Here is a 15,372-nt window from a genome sequence, read left to right as displayed (position 1 = left end):
GAAAACCTGAGAGGGGAATGCCTCGTTCACAACACTGTGCCGATGTCCTGTCCAAAAAGGAGCAAGCAAGTGTAGCTATTCCACCGTAAGTGCTCAATGCAGAAACTGTTGTAGTAAAATGAAAGGTTCTGCCTTATATAAGCCCCTTTTGGTTGCACCATCTACAAGGTAAGCCCAGGAAGATGGGACTCTATAACAGAGTAATCTTCACAATGGTATCCCAGTTGTAAAATACTGCTGCAGAGGTTAGACAATGGTTAGCTTTTGCTGACAAGTTAAAACTAGGCCTTTTGATTCTTGACTTGTATTAAGCAGAAGAGATGTATAATTGTTAGACAGCTGAAATATTTGCAAGGCTGTATTCATATAATTTTAGAGTTGGAAGGGATCATGGGGGTCATCTAGTCCAACCCCTGCAATGCAGGAATCTTTTGCCCAATGTGGGGCTCAAACCCACAACCCTGAGAGTTAGAGTCTCATGCTCTACCAACTGAGGTATTCCAGAGATATCCCCATAGTTATGTATGTTGTGACTTACCCTGTGATTGTTTTATAACGAAGGACAGGATATAAAATTTAACAAGAAATAAATAGCACCCCCCACCCCGTCTACAGCGTCATCGTAGCAAAGCTACTCAGTATCAGACTAAATAAAGCTTTTTATGGATTTGAAGCTGGCAAGGTTGGCTTGCATTCTGAACCTGAACAAGACTGCTTGTGAGAAAGGTTACAGCTTTAACATGCAGGGAGCTGAGAGCATACATAGAGAGGCAGGCCTATCTGCTAAGGTTGCTGCTTATCATAACAATCAAAGATGTCCTCGAGAACACATCGCATAACTCAGGATCACATTAACTGACAATATGAGCAGCATAAAGTTAAGAAGAGTGTGACACACAGAAGTATTTTGGCTTGCCTCAGCACATTCCTTCAACCAGGTTTTATAATCTCTGGCAGACTAAGTTCAACAAACATAAGTTCAACGTAAGGTTACACTGTTTTAGTTCAAATACATAACGAAGCTAGAAAAAAAGGTGCCTTTTGTTTCATAACAACAGAGAGACTATAGACAAATATTGACTTTGCCGTCAGTGGTGAAGCTGTATGCTCCACTACCAGGGGCGGAGAGCAGGCGGGGGCGTGGCTGGCACCCCCGGGGGCGTGACGCACATCCTGGGGGCGTGGCTGGCACCACAGGGGCATGGTATGCCACCCGCGAGGGTGTGGCGTGTAGACCACAGGGGCATGGCATGTGTTCTGGGGTGTGACGTGCTGCCTGTGGGGGCGTGGCACCCAGTGCGCGGGGGAGAGGGCACCGCAATGGCACCCTATCGGAATAGTGGAGGAGGAGTTTGGATTTGATATCCCGCTTTATCACTACCTGAAGGAGTCTCAAAGCGGCTAACATTCTCCTTTCCCTTCCTCCCCCACAACAAACACTCTGTGAGGTGAGTGAGGCTGAGAGACTTCAGAGAAGTGTGACCAGCCCAAGGTTACCCAGCAGCTGCATGTGGAGGAGCGGGGAAGCGAACCTGGTTCACCAGATTACGAGTCCACTGCTCTTAACCACTTCCAGTGCTGCCAGGGGCGGTCCGCTCCTTCTGCACTCCCGTTCCTCCGCCCAGTGTCTGCCATACATAGTTGCAAGCAAGTTCCACTAGCTTAAGGGAGAGGTGGGCAACCTCCAGTCCTTAGGGCAGCATCACTTACAGATCTCACCAAACTCACTTATTGCTCTGGTCACACCTGCCATTGCCTTTCTGCCTACCCAAACAGTCTCAAACAGATTATGCCAAATAAATGTGACTCTTGATAAGGGGGGAAATGGTTATTCACACCCAATTTAAATGGAATTTGATGCCATGTAAGTGTGCTCACCCCCTTCATGGATCACTGCCTTGTCGGGGCAAAGGGCCTTGAATAACTCCAAGAAGCTATGAGCTATGCTGTGCAGGGCCACCCAAGATGGACAGGTCATAGCCGAGAGTTTAGACTAAATGTGATCCACCTAGAGAAGGAACTGGCAAACCACTCTAGTATTTTTCCAAGAAAACTCCATGGACATAAAAAAAGGAGAAGCTTTGAGAAGAAAGTGAGAGTTTCCAAGGCATGCTCTGGTTCATGGGGTCACAGAGAGTCAAACACGACTAAGAGGACTAAACAACAACAAAAGTGTGTCCACATGCCCCCAACATCTTTTGCTAACTGTGTAAAGTGGACTACAGAAGACTGGAGAGCTTTCTTGTCATTCAAACCACAGTTCCTCAAACATGCTACATGAGTTTTAAACAGGAATTGGCCAGTTTCAGAACAAAAAAAGAGAGCCAATGACATAGGGTTCTGGCTGGATGAATTTTCCTGCATCTGAGATTGAAAGTAACACTTCAGTAAAAACCAACACCTTATTTTAATTTCTTTATCTAACAAGGAAGCCAAGTTTGAGTGCAGGATTTAATTGTGTTATTCACTGCAATATAAATTAAAACCAAGGTTGTTAAAAATTAACAGAGAAGAAAATTCGCTTTGGATCTTGAACATGAAGTCTTACAAACCTGATAAAGATAACATAAATCCCTCAAAGGTTACAGTGGAATCTGGCAACTTCTTAAATACGTGTCCTATGTGTTATTTTTAGATTCTATGTGTTAACAAGATTCTAGTAAATACTTTCCTACTACAAAACTGCAGATGATTAAATCTGCCAATTCTTGTAAATTCTTCAAACCAAACATCTGCTGCTGAAATAATTTACAAGCTTTACTACATGTATACATACAAAATAAAGAACATGTTAAGTTCAGTTAAGGAGACTTGAAATAAGGACATACGCCCAAACGCCTTTCAGATGGATCCTTCAACATTTCTATTGCAATGAAGCTTCCCACTTGATCTAACTAGTTACAGAAATCACAAGAAACTAAGTATATTCAATGGAATTCACCCTGTGAGCCTAGAGATGGCTCTAGATTAACATCACTATTTAAAATGAAAAATGAAACTAGAGAAGCAGGTGAATCTGCCACAGAATTATAAGCATTTAAGATTGCAAAAATTGCTGGGAGCCCAACATTGCAACATGCATAGCACCTGGGTCAGATGTTTCTAAATTCTTAGGATGACAGGGGCTATGACTTCAACTGAATGGAAAAATACAAGATTGCAAACCCTCCCATAGCAATCCTATAATGAAGGCTTTAAACTAACATGAACCCATTAAATAATGTCACATTTAATGAGTGCTTAAATAATATCATTAATAATGCAGTAATTGGACCTATTTACAACAAGAAAATGTATCTAACACTGTCTTCATTTCCGGCAATAGAGGTTGCTCAATGCTGTTTGACTTGTACTTGTTATTATTTAAAAAAACAAAAAACTTAAATAAGCCAGATATAATGAGCAAATCGGACTCTTCCGGGAACTGCAGCCTAATCATTTAATTTATTCTCTCCTAAAATATTGGTGTCTACTTTTAATTACATCAGGTGGGGATGTACAATTATGGTTGTGCGTGCAGTATCTTAGAACCATCTGCAATTTCTTGGCCCAACTTCTTAGGCAGGAACCGTGCAATTTCACAGCAATTATCACCCCAAGAACACAAGCTACAACAGCCGTATGCCATGCATATATTCACTATCGTGCTTACCTCCTAAGGGTGGCGGGAGAGGGGAAGAGAGAAAAATAAAGTGGGCGGCAATACCAGTCTATCTTGGCAAGTTAATGTCAATGAATCCGGTAAAAAGCTAAAATGGATTAATCCACTAAACTGTTTTGAATAAGGGGATATGCTTTATGATATAAAGCATGAGTCTGCTGAGTATGCAATAATGTTTTGCACTAATTTCACACAATCAGGACATTAGAAAAGCATACAGAATCCATGGGCTATTTCTCTGACCTTTTGTGACTGCAGTTAAATAAGGACAAACTGGAAAGCTACCAAATGGTGGCAGGTTCTACAGTGAACTCTCCACATTACCTGTTATTTCTGCCTCTATTACTAACAAAAGTACCTTTAATTATCTTCAACTCTTTTGTGAAACAGTCCTGCATTTTGGAACGCAGAATATTCCATGCTCCTTGGAAAAAATTCTTGAAAATGAGTTTAATATTAATACCAAGCAATAGTGTGTTTACTTTCTTCCCAAGCTCTAGTTGGGCCTAGGATTCAAGTGAAGCTGAAAACTGGAGCAGACAGTCATTTCTCTCTCAAAGACTGAACCAGATGACCACAGTTAATTTTAAGGAAATAAAAGTCAACAAGGGGCATTTTCCTGGACTCATAGTTGGTTTAGTGTGATATGTGGATCAGGCCCTATCTTCAGAGATATTAGCCCATTTGGTATCATCAGCAAATTTGATAAGCATCTCCTCTACTCCTTCATCTAAGTTATTTATAAAAGAAATTAAACACCACTGGGATTGAAATACAGCACTTCAATCTTTAAAATAAATGACCAAACATCAAATACAGTCTACCAGCCATATACTGTAGTCTTCCAGATGACCCCCACTTCTCCAAATAAGTTGTGTAGTCTCAGGTAGGCAACTTTATCAGGCTCCTAGTGGGCTTCCTTACATGGTTGACAGGTTGCAGTAATAGCCAAAGCATGGCTATTAACACTGCCTTCATCTGGGTCAGTGCGTTTGTGATATTTTCTCAATCTGTTGCTTGGCTACATAACCCACATATGACCCAGTGGTAAAGTCACAGAATGTGTGAGAGAGACATGCATCCAGAACACAATAGTGGACACGTCAAGCTTGAAAATAATTACTATGCCTACAGAGTGAACAAGTAGCTTTGTTTATGAAATATTCCCAGCTTAGACAAAGCTAAGCAAAATTTCAATCCTGAAATAATACTGTATTACTGTTGTTAATTGCTTCTATTTTTCCATTCAGAAGTAGAAGCTACTCCAATGTAGAATGAAAATGGGTGGCAGCCTCTGCAGTGGATTGGCTGCAAGTTGGCAGTTATAAATACAGTATGAATTCACTGAAAACCTCACCACTTTGCTTTTCACAACAATAAAATAGGTGAAAGAGCTAAGAGAATTTTGGAGTATGAGAACTACCGTACCTTTATTATGGGACAAATACAATGAAAGGACAGCAGGCCACAAACAGGCATGTTGTTTAACTGATATGAAAACACAGACAATATTCTGTTGAACAAGAACAAAGTCGACAGCCTGAAATGAACAGTCCCAAGTTTCTAATTTTATCACTGGAATTTGATTTCTTGCACTACACTGTCTGCCAGAGACCAATCCTTACAACCTAAGCTTCACAAATCTCCTAGTCTGAAAGGATTAGTTGTATTAAAAACTGTATGCTCTACACTGCGACCTATCAAATTCATTTAACTGAACCAGGGCACATATTGCTGCTAATCCATTGCTGCTTATCTGTTTTGCCATGGCCTTTGTATGAAAGCAGATGACCTCTTATTACTTGGCCAGTGCTTTAAAAAGCCCAGGATGGCTGTAGCCATTAGTCGTCTCTAAATTCTGGTTAGCTTAGTGGTCAGCATCAGGGGAGCAAGGAAATGCCATCTCACCATGTGCTAGAAACATAGTACCGCATGTTGCAATCACCATATGAAACAACATTTCCATTAACATTACAAACGTTTTTTCTTTGCTCTGATGAAAGCTAACCTACATAGTTGAATAGAGGTCTGTAACCTAGCGGAACCACAGGTTAGGTCACTCATTCTACAGTTTTATCCAGTTACCCCCACTCTCAACAGAACCATATCCACAGCTATAGTTCTCTCAAGCTGTTATATGTACCTTTTATCAGTCTTGCATCAAACAAACAGACTTTTGATGTGAATATTGGTGTCTGTTATAACCCTAGGTCTTTGGTATAAAGAGGAAGTGGGAAGAATCAAGACACAGAAACAACAGCTGCTGATATAGGAAGAAACAGCCTACAGTTTTCTTTCAAACATTTCTGATTACCACATTGTAAAAAATCAATTGTAAACTATGGGTAAGTACCTCTAAAGGGCAATGTATCTCTTTGTCCTGGCTCTCTTTGTCCAGTGGGGAACTGGAACTCACAACTCTGGTTTTGCCAATGGCTTTCACTTTCAGATTAAGAGTGGGCCATAAGACAAGTCGCAGGTTACAAGGATCAGCAATTACATGAGAGGTCAAGGTCACTGCTAGGCAACAAGTGACATGTCCCCTGTCCCTTCCTTTTGAAGGAGAGGGTGAGTATAGCATTTTCCACAGCATGTGACTGGAGTCCCTGCATTGGGCAGGCAAATGGGCACTCCTAGTGGGTTGGTTAGGAGAGGTTTGTATGCGTCTCCATATCCTAGGCAATGGAGGCACGGTGAGTGCTGGCTTGGCATCAAGGAGAGACTCCTGGGTAATAAAAGAAGGTGCCAGCGGTGGCTACTTGGCTGGAAAAGCTATGGGTGGGGCATGTCTGGAAGAGTTTGCCTGAGCCTCTTTTGGAGAGCGAATCTTTGCCCCCTTACCCATTCTGACCCTCCTCAGAATCAGACATCCCTTGGGCTTTGGAATCCACTATTCCCACTCTGCTGGGACCCCCTCCAGAGTCCTCCAGATCTAGCTCCCCAACCACTTCCTACTCACAACCTTTGACTGCCTCTCCATGACACCTCTAAGGGATTCATGACACCCTTTTGAAACTGCTTGAAGTACAAAAGGCAGGAAATCTTCCTTCACAGAGACTGAATTCAGGATGTTTATTGTTGCATTTTCCTATCTACTTCATACCCTTGCTCAACCGCATAGTACAAGAAACTAGAAATGTTGTTTCCAAATTACTTTTGCTGTTATGAAAGAGGCCCATACCAACTCCTGTTGTAACAAAATATTCAGCTTTTGCCAATTTAAACAGGTACTTTCCCTTTGGATTCTGTGTATACTTGCACAACAGTCTTATATTCTCAGTAGTGTGTTGTATTACCTGGTTGTGTTACTTGCTTGAAAAGGAAATCTATTTTGAAAAGAAGGAAAATTATATAAAATGGCAGCTTTAATCAGTATCTCTTAGATGAAACAGTAGGCTAATTCAATGGAATTATACCTAGATACGGTCTTCTGGTAAAATGAAACAAAATTCTTGGAACCTTAATCAGCATAGTTTTCAGTATAGTAATGAAAAGGAAAATATGAACAAGTCATTCCAGTATCTCAAACATGCTGGCTCATTTTACCCCATCAAAGGCATTCACATGGAGTTAATATGGACAGAATTTATATGTCTGAGGAAGACAGCGGAAGAAGGATATCCTAATTTCACCAGTAACTACTAGTGTTTAATGTAGTTTTGACAATTATATGAGGAAACGGTATGAAGCAGCCTTATGAGGAATGGTTGATGGAGCTGGGTATGTTTCACCTGAATAAAAGGAGACTGAGAGGAGCTACAATAGCCATCTTCAAATATCTAAAGGCATGCCACATGGAAGATGGAGCGAGCTTGTTTTCTGCTGCTTCAGGTGGTAGGACCCAAACCAACAGATTCAAATGACAAGAAATTAGGTTTTGACTAAACATTAGGAAGAACTTTCTGACAGTAAGAGCTGTTCAACAGTGGAACATACTCTACTGGAAGGTGGTGGACTCTCCTTCATTGCAGGTTTTAAAGCAGAGGTTGGATGGCCATCTATCAGGGATGCTTTAGTTGAGATTCCTGCATTGCAGGGCGCTGGATTAGATGACCCTTGGGGTCCCTGCCAACTCTACAATTCTATGATTCTATTATATGCCTTAGTCTCATTGTTGTCATTACAGAATTGAGTAGGGAGGAGGATGGAGAGCATGACTACAATTAGTTGGCTCTGCCTGCCTGTCATTGGCTTTTGTACCATCTGCTCTTGGCCATTCTGCCTTCCACCCTACCACTCCAATGCACATCAGCCACCATTGTATCTGGTGGTTTTAGCCAGCTCATGCAATGGTTTCCACTTGCCCAATGGGACTTCCCCTTCTTTTCCTCTTCTGCACCCCCAAATTGTGTGTGTGGGGGGGGGGAGAAGTCTTTTCACATTTGCTCATGTGCCAACTGTTATTGCCTACTAATTATCATCTATAAAGGACCTGAGATATGCTGACTGATATACAGAATTTTTTTAAAAAAACCCTGCCTACAAGCTTACCATTACAAGCTTGCCAACCTAGCAGTTGGAAAGCACACCAGTGCAAGTAGATAAATAGGTACAGTGGTACCTCGGGTTACATACGCTTCAGGTTACATACGCTTCAGGTTACATACGCTTCAAGTTACAGACTCCACTAACCCAGAAATAGTACCTCGGGTTAAGAACTTTGCTTCAGGATGAGAACAGAAATCGTGCTCCGGCGGTGCGGCAGCAGCAGGAGGCCCCATTAGCTAAAGTGGTGCTTCAGGTTAAGAACAGTTTCAGGTTAAGAACGGACCTCCAGTACGAATTAAGTACTTAACCTGAGGTACCACTGTACTGCTGTGGTGGGAAGCTAAACTGTGTTTCCATGCGCTCTGTTTTCCGTAATGGTGTTCTGTTGCGCCAGAAGAGGTTTAGTCATGCTGGCCACATGACCCAGAAAGCTGTCTGTGGACATATGCCGGCTCCCTTGGCCACAACCCCATAGTCGCCTTTGACTGCACTTAACTGTCTAGGGGTCCTTTATCTTACCTTTTAACTTACCATCTAACACAAGCAGACAAGACCACTTAATAATATAAATCTCAAGCATATTTTCTTCAAATGTTGATATCAGGTCTAGTACCCTTTTCAAAGGAATGGAGCATTAATGTTTATGAATAGTGCCCTAAAACCAACAGAGGTGCTTAGCTCAGAGTGCTGGTATGTCCATATTTGGTCCCTGAAGGTCAGCAAGATGTGATAAGTTTTAGTGTATTGCTTGTTGTTACCGAGTATGCAAGCCTCTGCGCTTTAAAGAATGCCTACTGAATAACAAGGTTGATCCTGTATTAGAGTTCACATTTCACAACAAGGGACATTTAGCAAGAGAAAAAGCAAAAAGTAGGCTTTGCTGTTGCATATGAAAATGCATTCATTTTCATTAACAACCATCTTATCTCACATGGAAAAAGAACTTTTTGGGGGGGGGAATCATGTGTGTGCCATATTATCGTGGAACGAAGTTCTTTTCCCCACCCCACAAACTAGCATTTTATTTGTCTTCCCAATTCACTGTATCACATATTCCACTCAGAATGCAAGCTTCTTTAAGCACGAAGGGGGGAAAGGGTTTTACTGCCACCTGCAGGTTTTGGAAGTCAATATCCATCTATAATTTAAAACATGCCACAATAACCGCTTATTTCATGCCACACCTGTAAATTCAAGTATTCTCACAGAAACATAGAGCCATAGAATCTGTAATAGTTAAAAACCTGATGAAGACTGTACAACTTTCCATACTCACTAGTATGCCTCATACAATTCAAAACAAAGCCATGCTTCATACTGTAGTACAATTGACATAATCCGAATTTGTCATCCAAATTAAAATCCTCAATATTTGCAGGTGATCATGTACTTTTAAATTATATTCCTGTAACACTAGGATTAACAGAAGGACAGCAAACACAGACTCTACAAGCTCTTGTGGTTGCTAAGAGATGTAATATTTAAAGCTTGAAAGGATAAATGTGCACCATCTACTATGCTATAGTTTGAAGATCTTAATGTCCTTGCTGCATTTGAACATACTTTCTATACACACCAGATTCATTCTGATATCTATTTGGATATTTGGAGGGCATATAATGATCTGCATGCATTTGTATTTGTTGTAGTGCGAATGCGAGCTGATATTTTTGTTTTTTGTTTCCCCCTTTTTTCTTTTTTTTCTTCCTTTAATACGTTTGCAAAAGGAAAATGATGGCACAATCCAGATAACATTCCTTGTTCTGACTTTATTAAAAAGAACAGGAATTGCACATAAACAGATGCAAATGTGTCCTGATTAATCAGTGCAGCTGACCACAAGAACAGCTTCTGATTGCTGAGACTCTGGATGAATTTGTCACTCTCTAGACTATGGTCATTTTAGGTTATACCTGCTCAACTGCTTCTGAACCCATTAAAACTAATGTAACTGAAATATTGGTTAAAGAACACCAGTTAAACACCAGTTTATGTTCAGTCCCCTTAACAAACAAGGCATTTCACTATATTTATTTTTTACTTAAATTTTGTTTCCATTTTTTACAATGGTTTTGGTACTATGCTAACCAGCTACCATCCAATTTGGAACGCATAAGCCGCATTCACTTTGCAGTTATGCTGAGATGTATACATTTGATAAAGCTATTGCACATGCTCAGATGACAGTTTCATGACTGGATGAGGGAAAACCCAACAGGCAATGAACATTACATCTCTCTGATAATACTAAATAATAATAATAATTTATTATTTATAACCCACCAATCTGGCTGGGTTTCCCCAGCCACTCTGGGTGGCTCCCAACCGAATATTAAAAATACAATACAGCATTAAACATTAAAAACTTCCCTAATCAGGGCTGCCTTCAGATGTCTTTTAAAAGTAGGATGGTTGCTTATTTCCTTGACATCTAATGTGAGGGTGCTCCACAGGGCAGGTGCCACTACCGAGAAGGCCCTCTGCCTGGTTCCCTGTAACTTTGCTTCTCGCAGTGAGGGAACCGCCAGAAGGCCCTCGGAGCTGGACCTCAGTGTTTGGGCTGAGCGGTGTGGGTGGAGACACTCCTTCAGGTATACAGGACCGAGGCCATTTAGGGCTTTAGAGGTCAGCACCCACATGCAATGTGACTTGAAATGCAGCAGAAGAAAACAAACTTGCTGCATTTTGAGCTGCTAATGTGTACACAGCCTCCATGTTAACTCTTACCAACATATTTGCTGACATTCTTTTTTTAAAAAAAAAGCCTGGAAGGTTTAAAGAGACAAAATTTCCCTTTGCAGAAGCCATGCTGAATCTTCTATACAATAATTCTAGATTAAATTATCCTTGATGAACCTGTAAACCCACCCTCACCCCAAATCCTTTTCTCTTTTTTTGCTTTTTTTGGGGGGGGCAGGGGCGGAAGTGTTATGTTAACTACCTCATAATACTATGGTACAGAGGCAAATTTTAGGGGTAAGTTGTATATTTTTGCTGAAAGATCAGCACTTTTTCAAGCAGAGGGGGAGTCCTCCATTATCTACCTTTCCATTGGAGGCTGGCTTTCCCTACACATTACATTGTATTAGCATTAGAAGGGATTCTACGTGTATTCTTGTACTTAATTTCACTTTTCAAATTCAATAGCATAGCTGCTCAAACATAAGATACAGTTTTCTTTACCAATAGCTGCTGTCAGTTAATTGGGGCTTCAGCCGTGGTGTGCATGCATATTTTATACCATTCATCCAGAGCTAAGGATACAGACCACTTTACTTATCTGAGTTGTACATACTTAGCTTCTATGTCCATTCCAATAAGCCAACTCTCATATGCCTGCCTACAGGAATACAACTAAGGGGGTGGGCATGAGTTTTCCAGCTGCTCAAATAACTGAGAAGCCCAGCTGGCTTCAATCCTTCATCCCTTCTGCTGTGTCCTCAGATCATTTTTCGTGATGCTCTTTGTTCTTTGCCCATATCAAAATCCTTGTGCTCAGAATGGAGTGCCATATTTAAGGCACCAGATAACCCCTTTTAGAAAGACAGTTATCCCCCATGATTTTAGGTGTTGTAAGCTGTTCTGGGGATTGAATAAAAGGATATAAGGCAAAAATAGCCACAACATTGTTGTGAGGGAGAATGTTCCAAAAAAATTCCCATCAAAAGGAATCTGTTTAGAATAATCTTGTGCGTAATATAAAAAATACAAAGTGAGACATTAAGGAAATCCAAAGGGAAAATATGAAGAACAGAGGCTCTGACAAACGGATTATTAAAAACGCGTGAGGTAAACGGTGGAAGTCCTTTAAAAAAAAACAAAAACCAACACTTTATTTAAGGTAGATAAGAACAAGATGAAATTATACAATTTAATATAAATATAGATGGGAAACGGCTATGTATTGTGAGTACTTATCTACTTTTAAAAATTTTCACCTATGATCTTTTTCTTTTACTTCTTTATTCTTTCTTTGTTCTTTTTTTCTTTTTTCTGATATCTTATCTTTCATTTCACTGCTTTATTGTTAATAGCATTTTATAGAGGTATAAATAACTGTAAATATGAAAAGAGACAAAATATTCTCTAATTTTTTTTCCTTGGTTAGATGCATTTTCTTTTTCTTTTGTATTTTCTTTTGTTGTGAATATGTATGTTTTCTAATTTGTACTTAATAAAAATATTTTTAAAAAGGAATCTGAATATTAGCTATTCCCATGAACCTCACATTTATAGCATTCAAAAAAGCAAAATAACTGTTGCATGCAATTAAGAGATTCAAGATTCTACACAGTTGCAACAAATAAACGGTACTCTAGAATCTGCTTGCACACTGGCAAAACCACCTAGTAAGGGTGCCTTTGATCATACATAGGGTGCCTTTCCCTCACACAAGAAACAGTCAGGTTCAACATATGTGGGAACAGGAAGCAGGGACTCAGGATAAATGTGAGCTTTTGACAGTCTTATATTCAGCATGTTCCTACCTGAGTACCCAGGCAGGCAACCATCATATGAGTAAGGAGTTTAGCTGCAAACATTGAAGACCTGGTACAAAATAGGTGTGAACAAATAGCCAAGATCAAACCTGTTTGAACAAAACAAAAGCATGGGTTATACTAAGATTGTTATTTGGCAATAGTCCAAATTATAAAGTAGCCATAGAACTATGAAATATTCAAGAACCTCAATCTACCATATATTTAATTTAGACCATTTCAAAAGACCCATTTCAAAGTTACTGCATCACTGCTTACAACTCCAGGCCACCCTTTCATCTCTCCTGCTTCTGAGATATTTTCACAGTGTTTACCTTTTCCTGGAGAGTCACAGATACCTTATGGGAATTCTCAGTACTAGAATGTATTCATGCACAAACAATGACTGTTTCAATAAAGAACCTTTATGCAGCACACAAATGTAATAGGATAGGGTTGTCATACATCCTCTTTTCCCCCGGACACATCCTCTTTTTCAGGGATAAATTTTTAGTCTGGGTGGATTTTTCAAATTTTTCAAATTTTTGAATTTTGCAAACAGAGCCAGGAAGTATGCATGTGAGTATCACTCTTTACTTTTTCCTATCTCTATGGATGCACCTGCTGCTCTCTGTACAAAGACTTGCTTTGCAAGCAGAGCCAGGAAGCGTGCATGGAAGGATCACTCTTAATCTTTTCCTATCCCTAGGGTGCACCCACATGGTGGATGTTGGGATTGGGATCATCATGTAAGGGCAGATTGAACAGCTGCAACCTAGACCTCTCGGAGCTATTTGCCATGCTGATGCCCAGTAAGCTGCCCATGAGCAGGCAGTAAAGACTCCCTGAGGGGGTCTCTGCTGGCATCTCCCTTAGCAGGCCTCTCTTTCTCTCTGTCTCCCCTTCCATCTTTCCTCGCTTTCGGTTCTCCCATATACTTCCCATATACTCCTCTGCGTGCCTCAATGCCAGGAAACCCACCCCAAACCAGTGCATTATCCATTGATTGGTTGACTCTATTCTGCAATATTAGAAAGACCTAAGAAAAGAAAGAGAGCTTGCTGGTAAAGAGTGTTATGTATTCAGTGGTCTGTGTTTGCCTGAGCCTAAGTCTGGACTAAGGATTCTGAGCTCCTGTGTTCTGATTTGATACATGATGTACAATCACAGAACATTTCAGGATTTGGGCCTCTGCCATTGGCCCATGAAATCTGAGTCATGATTCGCAGCTTAGAAGAGTAGACAGCCAATCACGTGGGGAGTGGGAGTGGCCCAGGCTTCCAGGAATGTATATAAGCAGTTGCTTTGCCCCTGTTTCCTAGTTATGCAGTTTAATAAAGGTTCTTGCTGTTAGCACTGTGTCTTGCCTCATGGGAACCTACCTACACTTCAAAGAGGATCCCCCCGAGCTCTCGCAGTTCTAATTAAAAGTTCTTTGTCTAAGACTAACGAGCTATTGGATAGCTAGTGCAGAGATTAACCAAATCACATTGGGTACCTCTAAACACAATTCTTGAATGTAAGTTAAAATACACAGCTCTCATGTAAGGTCAGGGAAAGGCTCCCTTCCCCATGTCCATGTGTGTGTGTGTGTGTTCTGATTTATACATCTTGAAATCTTAGCAGACTGAAGAACCTAGCAAAGGTAGTGCTGGGGGTTGGGGTGGGAGAAATGGCTGAAGCACTTGGCACCCCATTTGCCCCCTAAAAGCTTTGCTCCTTTCCTTTGATCACCATACTGCTTGGATCTTCATATTGTATTTTGTTTTTGTAACTATACAACCTTTAAAAGACACCTGAAGGCAGCCCTATATACAGAAGTTTTTAAATGTTTAATGTTTTATTATGTTTTTATATATGTTGGAAGCCACCCAGAGTGGCTAGGGCAACCAATTCAGATTGGTGGGGTACAAATAATTAAATTATTGCTGCTGCTGCTGCTGCTGCTGCTGCTGCTGCTGCTGCTGCTACTGCTGTTATGGAATAGGATGTCCCTATTTTCATCTGAGAAATGTTGAAGGGTATATGGTGTGTGAGTCCGCGGTAATGGAAGGCGATGGGTCTCCATGTCCTCTTTTTCGCTCTTCACAACATGGCAACCCTATTTAAACAGGACAAACTGCTGGGCTGGATAAGATTTGGTGTCTAGAAGTATTTGAATTTCAGCCAATGGATTTTACTCTGTATATTCATTTTGGGCCTGCTACATTTGTAGGGTTACACTTATAAATATTAGACTGGTAACTAAAATGTAAGGTATTGGATCCAGAGTTGTGAACTGGATGCTCCTGCAGGCAGAAGTTGGGGGGGGGGAACCATTTCTGCCCATTCCTCTTCCACCCTGCAGCCTCCTGTGCTCCCAAAATCTGCTCTGGGTAATGAGAACTGGAGAGGAGAGCTGCTGGGGGAGGGGGAATAAATGAAAATTGCAAGCATCTCTGCTGGACCTGGCTCTTTTCTGCAAAGAAAAGCATCCCTACTGCCCACTGAACAGCAGGACAGAATCCAGCCTATTGCGTGAAGAAGTCTAGAAGTCAAAAGATAAAGCTTTGGCCTACTTGGCACAACTGTAGAATCATTTTACCAAAGTGTGATTCCCTTTGATTTCACTCAAACAGTACGATCCTATGCATGTCTACTCAAAAGTAAGCCTACTCCCTTTGTTAAGTGTATATAGGATTGTAGCCTAAAGGAGCTCTGGGATTTTTATATTTGGGCATGTCCTCCTTTAGAGTTTGATTATGG

General features: G+C 40.8%; 1 protein-coding gene across 3 annotated transcripts in view; it reads right to left on the bottom strand.

Moving 5' to 3' along the window:
• The window catches only part of ADGRV1 (adhesion G protein-coupled receptor V1), a 236,191-nt gene that overhangs the window by 89,566 nt on the left and 131,253 nt on the right, over positions 1-15,372 (bottom strand). For all 3 annotated transcript variants that reach the window (XM_080972135.1, XM_080972133.1, XM_080972134.1), the window contains one exon: positions 12,637-12,737. In XM_080972135.1, coding sequence (XP_080828261.1) covers positions 12,637-12,737 — 101 coding nt within the window. The remainder of the gene's footprint in view (positions 1-12,636; positions 12,738-15,372) is intronic.

The sequence above is a fragment of the Podarcis pityusensis genome, assembly GCF_964106645.2.
Source record: "Podarcis pityusensis genome assembly, chromosome: 11".
In the NCBI taxonomy this organism is placed as follows: Eukaryota; Metazoa; Chordata; class Lepidosauria; order Squamata; family Lacertidae; genus Podarcis; species Podarcis pityusensis.
The sequence above is the reverse complement of the archived record's forward strand: the minus strand, read 5'-3'. Positions and strand labels throughout refer to the sequence as shown.